The sequence below is a fragment of the Pristiophorus japonicus genome, chromosome 2 (genome assembly GCF_044704955.1).
Source record: "Pristiophorus japonicus isolate sPriJap1 chromosome 2, sPriJap1.hap1, whole genome shotgun sequence".
Classification (NCBI taxonomy): domain Eukaryota; kingdom Metazoa; phylum Chordata; class Chondrichthyes; family Pristiophoridae; genus Pristiophorus; species Pristiophorus japonicus.
The window spans coordinates 335,653,003-335,665,197 of NC_091978.1; the positions used below are offsets into that span (position 1 = coordinate 335,653,003).

At 44.6% G+C, this 12,195-nt stretch overlaps 1 protein-coding gene across 2 annotated transcripts in view; it reads left to right on the plus strand.

Moving 5' to 3' along the window:
• The window catches only part of ndufc1 (NADH:ubiquinone oxidoreductase subunit C1), a 30,177-nt gene extending 17,982 nt beyond the window's left edge, over nucleotides 1-12,195 (plus strand). Inside the window, exons 3-4 of one of the 2 annotated variants that reach the window (XM_070865523.1) lie at nucleotides 5,529-5,613; nucleotides 11,886-12,195. In XM_070865523.1, the coding sequence (XP_070721624.1) occupies nucleotides 5,529-5,588 (60 nt within the window). In that variant the 3' untranslated portion in view covers nucleotides 5,589-5,613; nucleotides 11,886-12,195. The remainder of the gene's footprint in view (nucleotides 1-5,528; nucleotides 5,614-11,885) is intronic. The other variant, XM_070865534.1, reaches the window with a different exon arrangement.

Genomic DNA, 12,195 nt, shown 5'->3' on the forward strand with positions numbered 1-12,195 from the left:
AGTGGTTGAAATGAATCGTATAGATGCATTTAAGGGGAGGCTAGATTAGCATATGAGGGAAAAGGGAATAAAGGGTTATTCAGATTGTTGGATGAGGAAGGATGGGAGGAGACTCGAGTGGAGCATAAGCGCCGGCATGGACTGGTTGGGCTAAATGGCCTGTTTCTGTGCCGTATATTCTAAGTAATTCTATGTACACTATATCTAGCTGGGTTGCTTGGTTAAAAAGATAGCTAAGTTCTTGCAGATACCCTCTTGGAGAAACTGATAATGTATACTGTTTGATTCAGGCTTTCTCAACATGCCTGAAGATTGCTGAGGTAAAAAGGGTGGTTTCCATAAGCAGATTTAGTCTCAGTGGGGAACGTGCACAATATGTATGCCATTGAATGAGATAGCATGCCACAGGATTAACAATGACCCTTTTATTGTAGTATAATGAACCAGAGGCCACATGCTATTCCCAACACGCTGACCTGGAGACTGCAAAAGGTGCTTAATATCATAATATCAGACTGTTACGTTTAAAACTAATAGATTTATTTACAAATAAAGTAATTGCATTGAAGCAGAGCAAGTTACCGATTGCGCACATACTTATAAAATAATAAAACTGACTTGTCCACAGGAGTTTCAAATATCTTTAACTTACACAGTCTGATGACCTGTAAATTGGAGAAAAGCACTTTTCTCCAATTTACAGGTCATCAGACTGTGTAAATTAAAGATATTTGATAGACTTCACAATGAGATGTTTCTATATGGTTGAGGAGATATCCCTGTCCAATGCAGAGTCCAGCTGTCACTTCAGAAAAATGTTGAGGAAAGGCTGCAATATATATTTCCAGCTCATCCCAGACTCTGAATAAAGAGCTGTAAATCAATCATGTTCTGATAAGAGATTCAAGCATTTCCTGTTGGTCAGTAGTTCTACACCTTGTCTATAAGCTCTCACTCTTTGACACCTGTCAGCAATCAAAATCATGCTTCTGATTGGAATCTGCAAATTAAATAGGCACACTCCTTCAAAAAATAAGTAATTTGATTTAGCTCGAGCTTGAAAACTCCTGGAGTTTGGTTTAGATAATCACATTGCGGTTTTCATGTTAGCAATACAGTAAGGTCCCCTTAGACATACTGCTGACTGACACTTAAAAAAAAACATTTACCCTGTCTATCTAAAGTCATAAAGTTTCCTGATTTAACAAACGATAAAACCTCCGTTTCTGTCACACATACGTAAGATTATTCTTATGGAACTTAATTGCCCCTTCATTGTATAGAGACCTGCAAATAGGTGAGTGCCACAGAGAAGCCTCTAGATCATAAAGAAGTCTTTCCCTCTTTAAAGATTGTCTTTAATAAACAGACTTGCATTACAACAAACAGTGAGTTACTGACTTAGAAACCCTGTCTGCTCTCAGTAATAGTCATTTCCTCCATGTAAGACTGTTTTTTATTCTCTAGTAATTGAGGAAATTACATTTTTAAACAGCAAACCCTCGGGTGAATTCGCAAAAGTAACCCTGTGGATGATCACATGTAAACAGACAATGGGCTGTGTTCTGACTGGACAATCATGGATATGAAACGGCTACAAAAATACATTTAGGTCAGACCCACACATTGAATAAATTGATGAAGGTTGATAGCATATAACCAGCGACATGCATTACCCAACAACCAACTAGCTTTGCTACAGGAGAAAGGAACTTTCATACACACTTCCCACCTCTCTGCCATTTTTTGTTTCTATCTGCTCCTGTTATACAAGATGGTGACCATCAGTGTAATATACAACAGGTGATCACTGCTCAGCAGATTTTTAAAAAAGGGTTATTGGCAGTTTAATATTTCTACTGTTAGGGCAAAAATATAGAAATATTACTTTGGATCACTGCAGCCTGCACCATTCCACAGTGGCGTCCATTATCCAGCCTCTGTCATTTTGAATTGTCTTACATTTAATATTTATTGTAAAGTGTTTTATTTATCTCCCCCCCCCCCACCCCCCACCACGTATGCTATGCATAGGAAAAGAAACTCATTATGCAAGGAACCACTAAAGTAAGACCATGGCCGACACCACAGTGTCACCTTCTCCGTCCTATGTATTCAGTGACATGTGCCAGGGTACAGTTCCACAGGCACCCAATGGGCATCCTTCACGTGCAAGTATTGGGAAGTGGAGGGTGTGGTGTATGTAGCACACAAATCACTGACTCCACACGGTCTGGTGTAAGTCTAACTGCTGTGACCTTCGTCCTTTATTGTTCAGCTCCAGAGTGCCTCCCAGGTGTGGTGGTCAGCCTTATATAGCCTTTGTTACAGGTACTACCAGGGTTTCCCACCGCAGTGCCCTCTGTGGTGTGGCATAGTACTTACAATACATTTAAGATACTGGGACGATACACACATCATTACATAACATCACCTTCCCCCCCCCTCCCCCACCTGGACGCAGGACAACGATACACACATCATTACATAACATCACACTTGTCCAACGGAAGGCAGGTGGGCATAGACAGTGCGTTAGTATGGTACATATTATCTGGTACATTAACTGGTTATTGACTGGTAGCGGAACCTTGATTTTCTTGATAGCCGTTATCATTAATTGTACTTCATCCATTATTTTACACAAATACAGTGGCCATTCAGCATAAAAAAAGTAATTCTTATTATAAATTCACGATCTCACATTAACATAGCTCATTTTAGACTCGCTCTGCCAAACAGAAGTCCTTTGTGGGGACCACCTCTTTGTAAGGCACTTTTAAGACTCCCGGGTGCATTTCCTCTTTAAGGCGCCATCTTTGATGCAGGAGGATTCCACGAGGCTTCTCCTTGGGCGCCGCCATCTTTGATGCCCTGCAGCTCCGACATGATGCCGCCGCCATCTTCTTCTCCGCCGCTCCGGATGCCCCCCGCCATCGCAGCCTCTGCTCCCCTCCGCTGCCACCTGACTTGCCGCCTCTCCTGCGGCCGTCATGGCCTCTCCAGCGGCCGCACTTGCCGCGGCCTCCGTAGCGGCCTCCCCTGCGGCTGCCATGGCCGCCGACCGACGCTACCAGCTCCTCTGCGGGGCCCGTCCAACGGCCTCTTCCTCTGCGGGGCCCTTCCGAACCGCCGGCCCCTGGATCCCTCAGCACCCCGCCCGCAGCGCCCCACCGGCTCAACCCCCACCCCCCCTTAGGCCCCTCTGTGCAGGGCTGCTTGCCTGTGGGGGCTGGGGCTGCAGGGTCTCTGTGTGAGGTCCGGGCCTGGGACTTGCCTGTGGGTGGATTGAGGCTGCAGCTCCAGCTCGGTCGGCGCTGCTCTCTGGGGACCCGGGGCACAGCAGCACCCCGGGGAGCAGCAGCCTGTGGAGGAATGAAGTCTTCCCAGCTCCCACGGACCTTCCCCATCCACCTCCGGCCAAGGAGCGCCGGCCCATCGCCTGCAACGACCCACAAAGGTAAAGTGTGCGTCTCGTCCCGGTGGGATACCTGCACCATCGCTCTGCCGAGAACAGGTATTAGTTCCCTGGCGTGACCGGGACCAGCTTGGGTCTGCAGCTGGGTTAATCCACAGTTTATCAAAAGTTCTCCGACTCATCAACAACGGACCCGAGCCCGTGTCCACTTCCATACTCACTGGGACTCCGTTGATTTTTACTTCACTTATCACTGGGGGCGAATCGTCGGAGCACGTATACAGTCCAAGCACCTCATCTTCTTCTACCTGCTCCTCGCTGAACAGTGGATCATCCCCCATCTCCTCAGCCACATGGTGAGTCCGATTTCTTTTACACATACGTTGAAGGTGGCCTTTAACGTGGCAGGTATTGCACGTATATGCCGCAAACCTGCACCGACCGGTGAGCCCCATGGCTTCCTCCACAGCGCCAGCATGGTGCTGCTTGATTGGCCCCCCTCGCTGGACTCTGAGCTCCAGGACCCCGAGGTCCGTGCTCTCTGCCCCGGGCAGAGCCACGTTCTGCAGTTTTGTCCGTGGTGGGCGCTATCCTGTGGACAGTGCCTGCCGGGTTCGAGACTGTGTGGATCATTTGCTTGGTGCTGCAAGTCGAGGTCATATATGCCTGGCTGATGGCGATGGCCTTTGTCAGAGTGACTGTGGGTTCCGTGGCCAGCAGCTTGTGAAGGAGGCCCTCGTGGCCAATCCCCATAACGAAAACGTCCCGCAAAGCCTCGTCAAGGTGTGCCCCAAAATCACACGGCGCCGCGAGTCTCCTGAGGTCTGCAGCATATTTGGTGGCATCCTGGCCCTCAGGTCTGCAGTGATGGTAAAATTTGTATCTGGCCGTGAGGATGCTCTCCTTCGGTTTCAACTGGTCACGAATGAGTTCAGTCAGCTCCTCGTATGACTTGTCCCTGGCACTCTCAGGTGCCAGCAAATTCCTGACGAGACAGTAAACCTCATCTCCACAACTGGAGAGCAATATCGCCTTACGCTTCTCTCTCATTGCGTATGTGTCCTCCGTCAGGTCATTTGCTGTGAAGTAGTACTCGAGCCTTTCCGTAAAGGCCTCCCAAATATTGCCCACGGTAAAATCCTTTAGCGAGCCCAGAGTAGCCATGGTTGCGTGGAGTTCGTCCGGTTCCTCGTTGCCAATGTGGTGTATGTAGCACACAAATCACTGACTCCACACGGTCTGGTGTAAGTCTAACTGCTGTGACCTTCGTCCTTTATTGTTCAGCTCCAGAGTGCCTCCCAGATGTGGTGGTCAGCCTTATATAGCCTTTGTTACAGGTACTACCAGGGTTTCCCACTGCAGCGCCCTCTGTGGTGTGGCATAGTACTTACAATACATTTAAGGTACTGGGACGATACACACATCATTACATAACAGAGGGGATGTTAGCTAAACAGCCGAATAATCTCATTTGATCAAGAGTTACTGGACAGTAAGAAGTAAATCTACCCGATTTATCTTTCCTAACACTCATGACAGAGATTTAAAAACAAATGTATCTGAGATGGCAGTTTTTATTATTTTTGATCGAGGTACTGCTGTTTTTTTTCCATTTCAGATTTTTTTTTCTCCCTGCCTATGTTCTCCATTTAAAAAATATAATTCATGGTGAGATATGATCTTATGGCCAGCTGCACTGCCCGGCAGGGACTACTGGATCGTGGTCAGAATTGGGGATCTGTCTTTCTTTTTTCCCTCCCTAGTCCAGGAGCATTGAAGCATATTATAATGCTCCGGCTGCTGTCTGAGCAGTGTTTAACTTAACAATACAGACCAAAGATTGAAGCTGGGAGCTTTCTGCTTCATGTGCCTCAGTGTCACATTATGTGGTGCATTTATTCATTTAGTCACCTGCAATGATTGTGATCTAACCTGACAACTAAAAGTACAATTGGCTGTTTATGGAAAGTAAAGCTTGTTTAAGACACTCCTCACAGCTGGTTTATTCATTTGAATTTGATTAATTCAACTGTGTACAATACATATATTATAATATATAATACAGGTCGACTATTGTGTTTGTTGTGCACTCATTCTGTTGAATGTTCAGCTCTTCAAGCAGCATGATCAGGATGTCCAAGAATACAAAACACATCATGGAATCCAGTAACTGACCAACTGTCAATCTGTGTACAGTGAGTACAAATGTTTCAAGTGTTATTATTATGTTAAGAATTAGAATAATACAGCAAGGAATTTGCCACATATTGGCCCGGATTTTGCAGTCAGCGACGAAGGGACGGCGCTCGCTGCTGACCTCGAAAAGAGCTGCTCACAAAGATTTAGCTGTCTCTAGAGCGCCAACTTCCCCTATTCCGCTGTAACTTTGAATTTAGCGCCATATATAGGGGATCTGTGACGTCCAACAACAGTGAAGTCATCAAGCAGGCTGATCAGCCAATCAGTTTGAAGAATTCTCACAGACAGCAAACCCCCAGGAAGTAAGATGCACGATTTTAATTCACCATTTAATCAATTTACAGAAAACAAAATAAAGATTGAGACATATACATGAGCTGTAGGTATAAGCTGAAATTTCATCATAAACATTTTTTTAAATTTCTTTTTTATTTATTTTTAAAATCCTGGAATTTTTGAATGTTATTGTGAGGGAATGACACAGCGCACACTTAAAATTCTTTTTTCAGAGCCAGAGAGGTTGTTCAGCAGTAATTGTGACTTAGTACGCCGTTTAAAAACTCAGTTACGCCTCATTCAACAAGGTCTAACAGTTTCAGTGGGTTTTACATTGAGAATAGTGCATAAAAAGCTGATCAAATCACTGATTCTGTGTTGATTGCATCTGTAAAGACTGCATCAGCGCACCCTGTGAAGGAGCAGGGAATCACTGACAGCAACTTCCAGATTTCCACGTTTAATTGCGCATGTGCAGACGCCAGAAGTTGCTGTCAGTTTTACACAGTAATGTCGGCGAAGGCTTACAGTTTCACCGTCATTGCAACCATAAATTTCAGGCCATTGTTACTGTTTAAAAAGTTGCTCAAAGCTATCTTTGATTTGAAGGAGCCATGATAAAATTATACAGTGCACTGGACAGACTGTACCTTAAGTAGTGTGTTCACTTCTGGTTGCTGAGAAACCAGGAAGGCCTTCAATTGCTGGCGAAAAGCTATAATGCTGATCCTACAGTTAGAGGTATGAGTTATGAGGATAGACTGAAAAGGAAGTGCCTAAGAGGTGATCTTAGAGGTATACAAGCAATGCTCCCTGTACGCTGCGCTTTGTTCTGTGTGGCCTGTTTATTTTAATGCGCGGTCCCTTTAAATCTCAGCGCCTATGCAGTATTTACAATATAAAAGTCGATGAGCGACCTGCTCGGGACTTTGCAGATGACTGTGCAGCTATGCACGTGCAGCTTAGCAGGAACATTGTATACAAGGTAATTAAGGGAAAGGAAATGTTGAATCTGGACTACTACTGTAAATTGCATTGAGAGTTGGACCAGGGGACCCACCTTTAAGAACATAAGAACATAAGAATTAGGAACAGGAGTAGGCCATCTAGCCCCTCGAGCCTGCTCCGCCATTCAACAAGGTCATGGCTGATCTGGCCATGGACTCAGCTCCACTTACCCGCCCGCTCCCCATAACCCTTAATTCCCTTATTGGTTAAAAATCTATCTATCTGTGATTTGAATACATTGAATGAGCTAGCCTCAACTGCTTTCTTGGGCAAAGAATTCCACAGATTCACAACCCTCTGGGAGAAGAAATTCCTTCTCAACTCGGTTTTAAATTGGCTCCCCCGTATTTTGAGGCTGTGCCCCCTAGTTCTAGTCTCCCCGACCAATGGAAACAACCTCGCTGCCTCTATCTTGTCTATCCCTTTCATTATTTTAAATGTTTCTATAAGATCACCCTTCATCCTTCTGAACTCCAACGAGTAAAGACCCAGTCTACTCAATCTATCATCATAAGGTAACCCCCTCATCTCCCGAATCAGCCTAGTGAATCGTCTCTGTACCCCCTCCAAAGCTAGTATATCCTTCCTTAAGTAAGGTGACCAAAACTGCACGCAGTACTCCAGGTGCGGCCTCACCAATACCCTGTACAGTTGCAGCAGGACCTCCCTGCTTTTGTACTCCATCTCTCTCATATTCTCCAATATTCCATTCGCCTTCCTGATTACCTGCTGCACCTACAAACTAGCTTTTTGGGATTCATGCACAAGGACCCCCCAGGTCCCTCTGCACCGCAGCATGTTGTAATTTCTCCCCATTCAAATAATATTCCCTTTTACTGTTTTTTTTCCCCAAGGTGGATGACCTCACATTTTCCGACATTGTATTCCATCTGCCAAACCTTAGCCCATTCGCTTAACCTATCTAAATCTCTTTGTAGCCTCTCTGTGTCCTCTACACAACCCGCTTTCCCACTAATCTTTGTGTCATCTGCAAATTTTGTTACACTACACTCTGTCCCCTCTTCCAGGTCATCTATGTATATTGTAAACAGTTGTGGTCCCACCACCGATCCCTGTGGCACACCACTAACCACCGATTTCCAACCCGAAAATTTATCCCGACTCTCTGCTTTCTGTTAGCCAGCCATTTCTCGATCCATGCTAATATATTTCCTCTGACTCCGCATACCTTTATCTTCTGCAGTAACCTTTTGTGTGGCACCTTATCGAATGCCTTTTGGAAATCTAAATACACCATATCCATCTGTACACCTCTATCCATCATGCTTGTTATATCCTCAAAGAATTCCAGTAAATTAGTTAAACATGATTTCCCCTTCATGAATCCATGTTGAGTCTGCTTGATTGCACTATTCCTATCGAGATGTCCCGCTATTTCTTCCTTAATGATAACTTCAAGCATTTTCCCCACTACAGATGTTAAACTAACCGGCCTATAGTTACCTGCCTTTTGTCTGCCCCCTTTTTTAAACAGAGGCGTTACCTTAACTGCTTTCAAATCCGCTGGTACCTCCCCAGAGTCCAGAGAATTTTGGTAGATTACAACGAATGCATCTGCTGTAACTTCCGCCATCTCTTTTAGTACCCTGGGATGCATTTCATCAGGACCAGGGGACTTGTCTACCTTGAGTCCCATTAGCCTGTCCAGCACAACCCCCCTAGTGATAGTGATTATCTCAAGGTCCTCCCTTCCCACATTCCTGTGACCAGCAATTTTTGGCATGGTTTTTGTGTCTTCCACTGTGAAGACCGAAGCAAAATAATTGTTTAACGTCTCAGCCATTTCCACATTTCCCATTATTAAATCCCCTTTCTCGTCTTCTAAGGGACCAACATTTACTTTTGTCACACTTTTCCGTTTTATATATCGGTAAACGGTTTTACTATCTGTTTTTATGTTTTGCGCAAGTTTACTTTCGTAATCTATCTTTCCTTTCTTTATTGGTTTCTTAGTCATTCTTTGCTGTCGTTTAAAATTTTCCCAATCTTCTAATTTCTCATTAACCTTGGCCACCTTATACGCATTGGTTTTTAATTTGATACTCTCCTTTATTTCCTTGGTTATCCACGGCTGGTTATCCCTTCTCTTACCGCCCTTCTTTTTCACTGGAATATATTTTTGTTGAGCACTATGAAAGAGCTTAAAAGTCCTCCACTGTTCCTCAATTGTGCCACCGTTTAGTCTGTGTTCCCAGTCTACTTTAGCCAACTCTGCCCTCATCCCACTGTGGTCCCCTTTGTTTAAGCATAGTACGCTCATTTGAGACACTACTTCCTCACCCTCAATCTGTATTACAAATTCAACCATACTGTGATCACTCATTCCAAGAGGATCTTTTATTTGGAGATCGTTTATTACTCCTGTCTCATTACACAGGACCAGATCTAAGATAGCTTGCTCCCTTGTAGGTTCTGTAACATACTGTTCTAAGAAACAATCCCGTATGCATTCTATGAATTCCTCCTCCAGGCTACCCCGTGCGATTTGATTTGACCAATCGATATGTAGGTTAAAATCCCCCATGATTACTGCCGTTCCTTTTTCACATGCCTCCATTATTCCCTTGATTATTGTCCGCCCCACCGTGAAGTTATTATTTGGGGGCCTATAAACTACGCCCACCAGTGACTTTTTCCCCTTACTATCTCAATTTTCCACCCACAATGATTCAACATTTTGTTCATCAGAGCCAATATCATCTCTCACAACTGCCCTGATATCATCCTTTATTAACAGAGCTACCCCACCTCCTTTCCCTTCTTGTCTATCTTTCCGAATTGTCAGATACCCCTGTATGTTTAATTGTCAGTCTCGGCCACCCTGCAACCACGTTTCTGTAATGGCCACCAAATCATACCCATTTGTAATGATTTGTGCCGTCAACTCATTTACTTTATTTTGAATGCTGCGTGTGTTTAGGTAGAGTGTTTTAATACTAGTTTTTAAACCATGATTTTTAGTTTTGACCCCTCCTGCAGCCCCTTTATATTCATACATATTGTCCCTTCCTATCATCTTGTGGTTTACACTTACCCCAGTGCTACTCTGCTCTGTTGCCTCCTGCCTTTTGCATTCTTTCTTGGGGTCCTGTTCATCTGAGCTCTCGCCCACTCTAACTAGCTTAGAGCCCTCTCCTGGGTTCCGAATACTCCTCGCATTTAGGCACCGAGCTTTCATGCTTGCCTTTTTATTACACTTTGACCCTTTAGAATTTTGCTGTACAGTGGCCCTTTTTGTTTTTTGCCTTGGGTTTCTCTGCCCTCCACTTTTACTCATCTCCTTTCTGTCTTTTGCTTCTATCTCCATTTTGTTTCCCTCTGTCTCCCTGCATTGGTTCCCATCCCCCTGCCATATTAGTTTAACTCCTCCCCAACAGCACTAGCAAACACTCCCCCTAGGGCATAGGTTCTGGTCCTGCCCAAGTGCAGACTGTCCGGTTTGTACTAGTCTCACCTCCCCCAGAACCGGTTCCAATGCCCAAGGAATTTGAATCCCTCCCTGCTGCACCACTGCTCAAGCCACGTATTCATCTGCGCTATCCTGCGATTCCTACTCTGATGAGCACATGGCACTGGTAGCAATCCCGAGATTACTACTTTTGAGGTCCTACGTTTTAATTTAGCTCCTTAAATTCTTCCCGTAGGACCTCATCCCTTTTTTTAACCTATATTGTTGTACCAATGTGCACCACGACAACTGGCTGTTCACCCTCCCTTTTCAGAATGTCCTGCACCCGCTCTGAGACATCCTTGACCCTTGCACCAGGAAGGCAACATACTATCCTGGAGTCTCGGTTGCGGCCGCAGAAACGCCTATCTATTCCCCTTACTATTAAACTAGTAAAATGTAAATTTAAGACAGATCTTAGGAAGTTCTTCGCACGAAGGATGGACTTCCAGATAGTGTGGAGGAGGCAAAAATCCTAGAATCATTTAACAAGTCGTTAGATGCAGCAGGGGGAGACTGCAGGGTCCTTCCGTTCCCTAGCCAAAAATTCCAGCCAACGATGCCACCCCACTCCCTGGCCATTGTCTCAGGCTGCACCAGATTGTTTGCAGCCTCGGCATCCTATTTGACTGTGAGTTGAATGTCTGACCCCGTATCCCCTCCATCACAAAGAACACATACCTCCACCTCTGTAATATTGCCCGTCACCACCCCACCTCAGCCCATCTTCTGCTGAAACCTTTGTCCATGCTTTTCTTGCCTCCAAACTCAACTATTCCAATGTTCTCCTGTCCCATCTTTCATCCTCCATACACTTGACCTCATCCAAAACTCTGCTGTTTGTATCCTAACTCTTATTAACTCCCCATTCACCCAGCACCCTCTATGCTTGCTGACCTAACAGGAGTAGGCCATTCAGCCCCATTTATCTGATATATAAATCTAAGTTGTTGTTGGATGAATTAAGATAGGCCGAATGGCCTTTCTCACCCTCATTCATGTGTATTTCCTGGCTCTGCTTTTCTTTCCTGTTGGCCCGATTTTCTCTCTTTTCCCCAATTTTCTCCTTTACCCCTTTTCTCCTGAAGAATACGACTCGTGTTGGATAGTGGTTGAGTGCCAAACGTCCTCGGGTACCTTGCCTAAGGGGTGATGATTGAGTCTGGATAATGAATATTGGCGGACTATTTGACCATGGGACAAGAGTCAAACCTAATCTCATCTTTGTTTAAAATATGTGCAAAATGGATTAGTAATCTTAGCTTTACTGCCCCCCACTGTTTTAGTTTGATATTTCAGTTGCACTGAAAGGCTTTAATGTCTCTGACTCTGTGTTACAATGAGAAACAAAATGGAGGTGATTTCCCTGAGAACTTAATACAGAACAGGGATGGGACTTGGGGCATTGCTGGCTGGTATTGAACCACATGGTCATTTACCCATTGAGTCCTTGGAAGAAGTCTTCAATTAAAACAAAAATTAAATCATAAACTACTTCCATTTTTCTCTCTGCAGTTTGCAGAAATAATGAATTGAAGGAATGCACTGGTAGTTGAACAGAGACTGTCAGAACATGGAAGCGGCAGGAGGAGGAAACTATCCAAAAAACAGAATGGCTTGGATTGATGGTTGTGATTCTTTTGACTTGTTGTTAATAAAAACAGATTAATTCTGGAATAAATGAAGAGAAAAGGTCTGCGTTTGTTTGTCCTGTTCCTCGCACATTGTTAACATTGCAACAGCGATTGTGAAAATGGTGGAAGAAGCCACCTGTTGCTAAATGAAATGTTCCTATGGTAAATAATAAATGCATTGGAAGATCCCA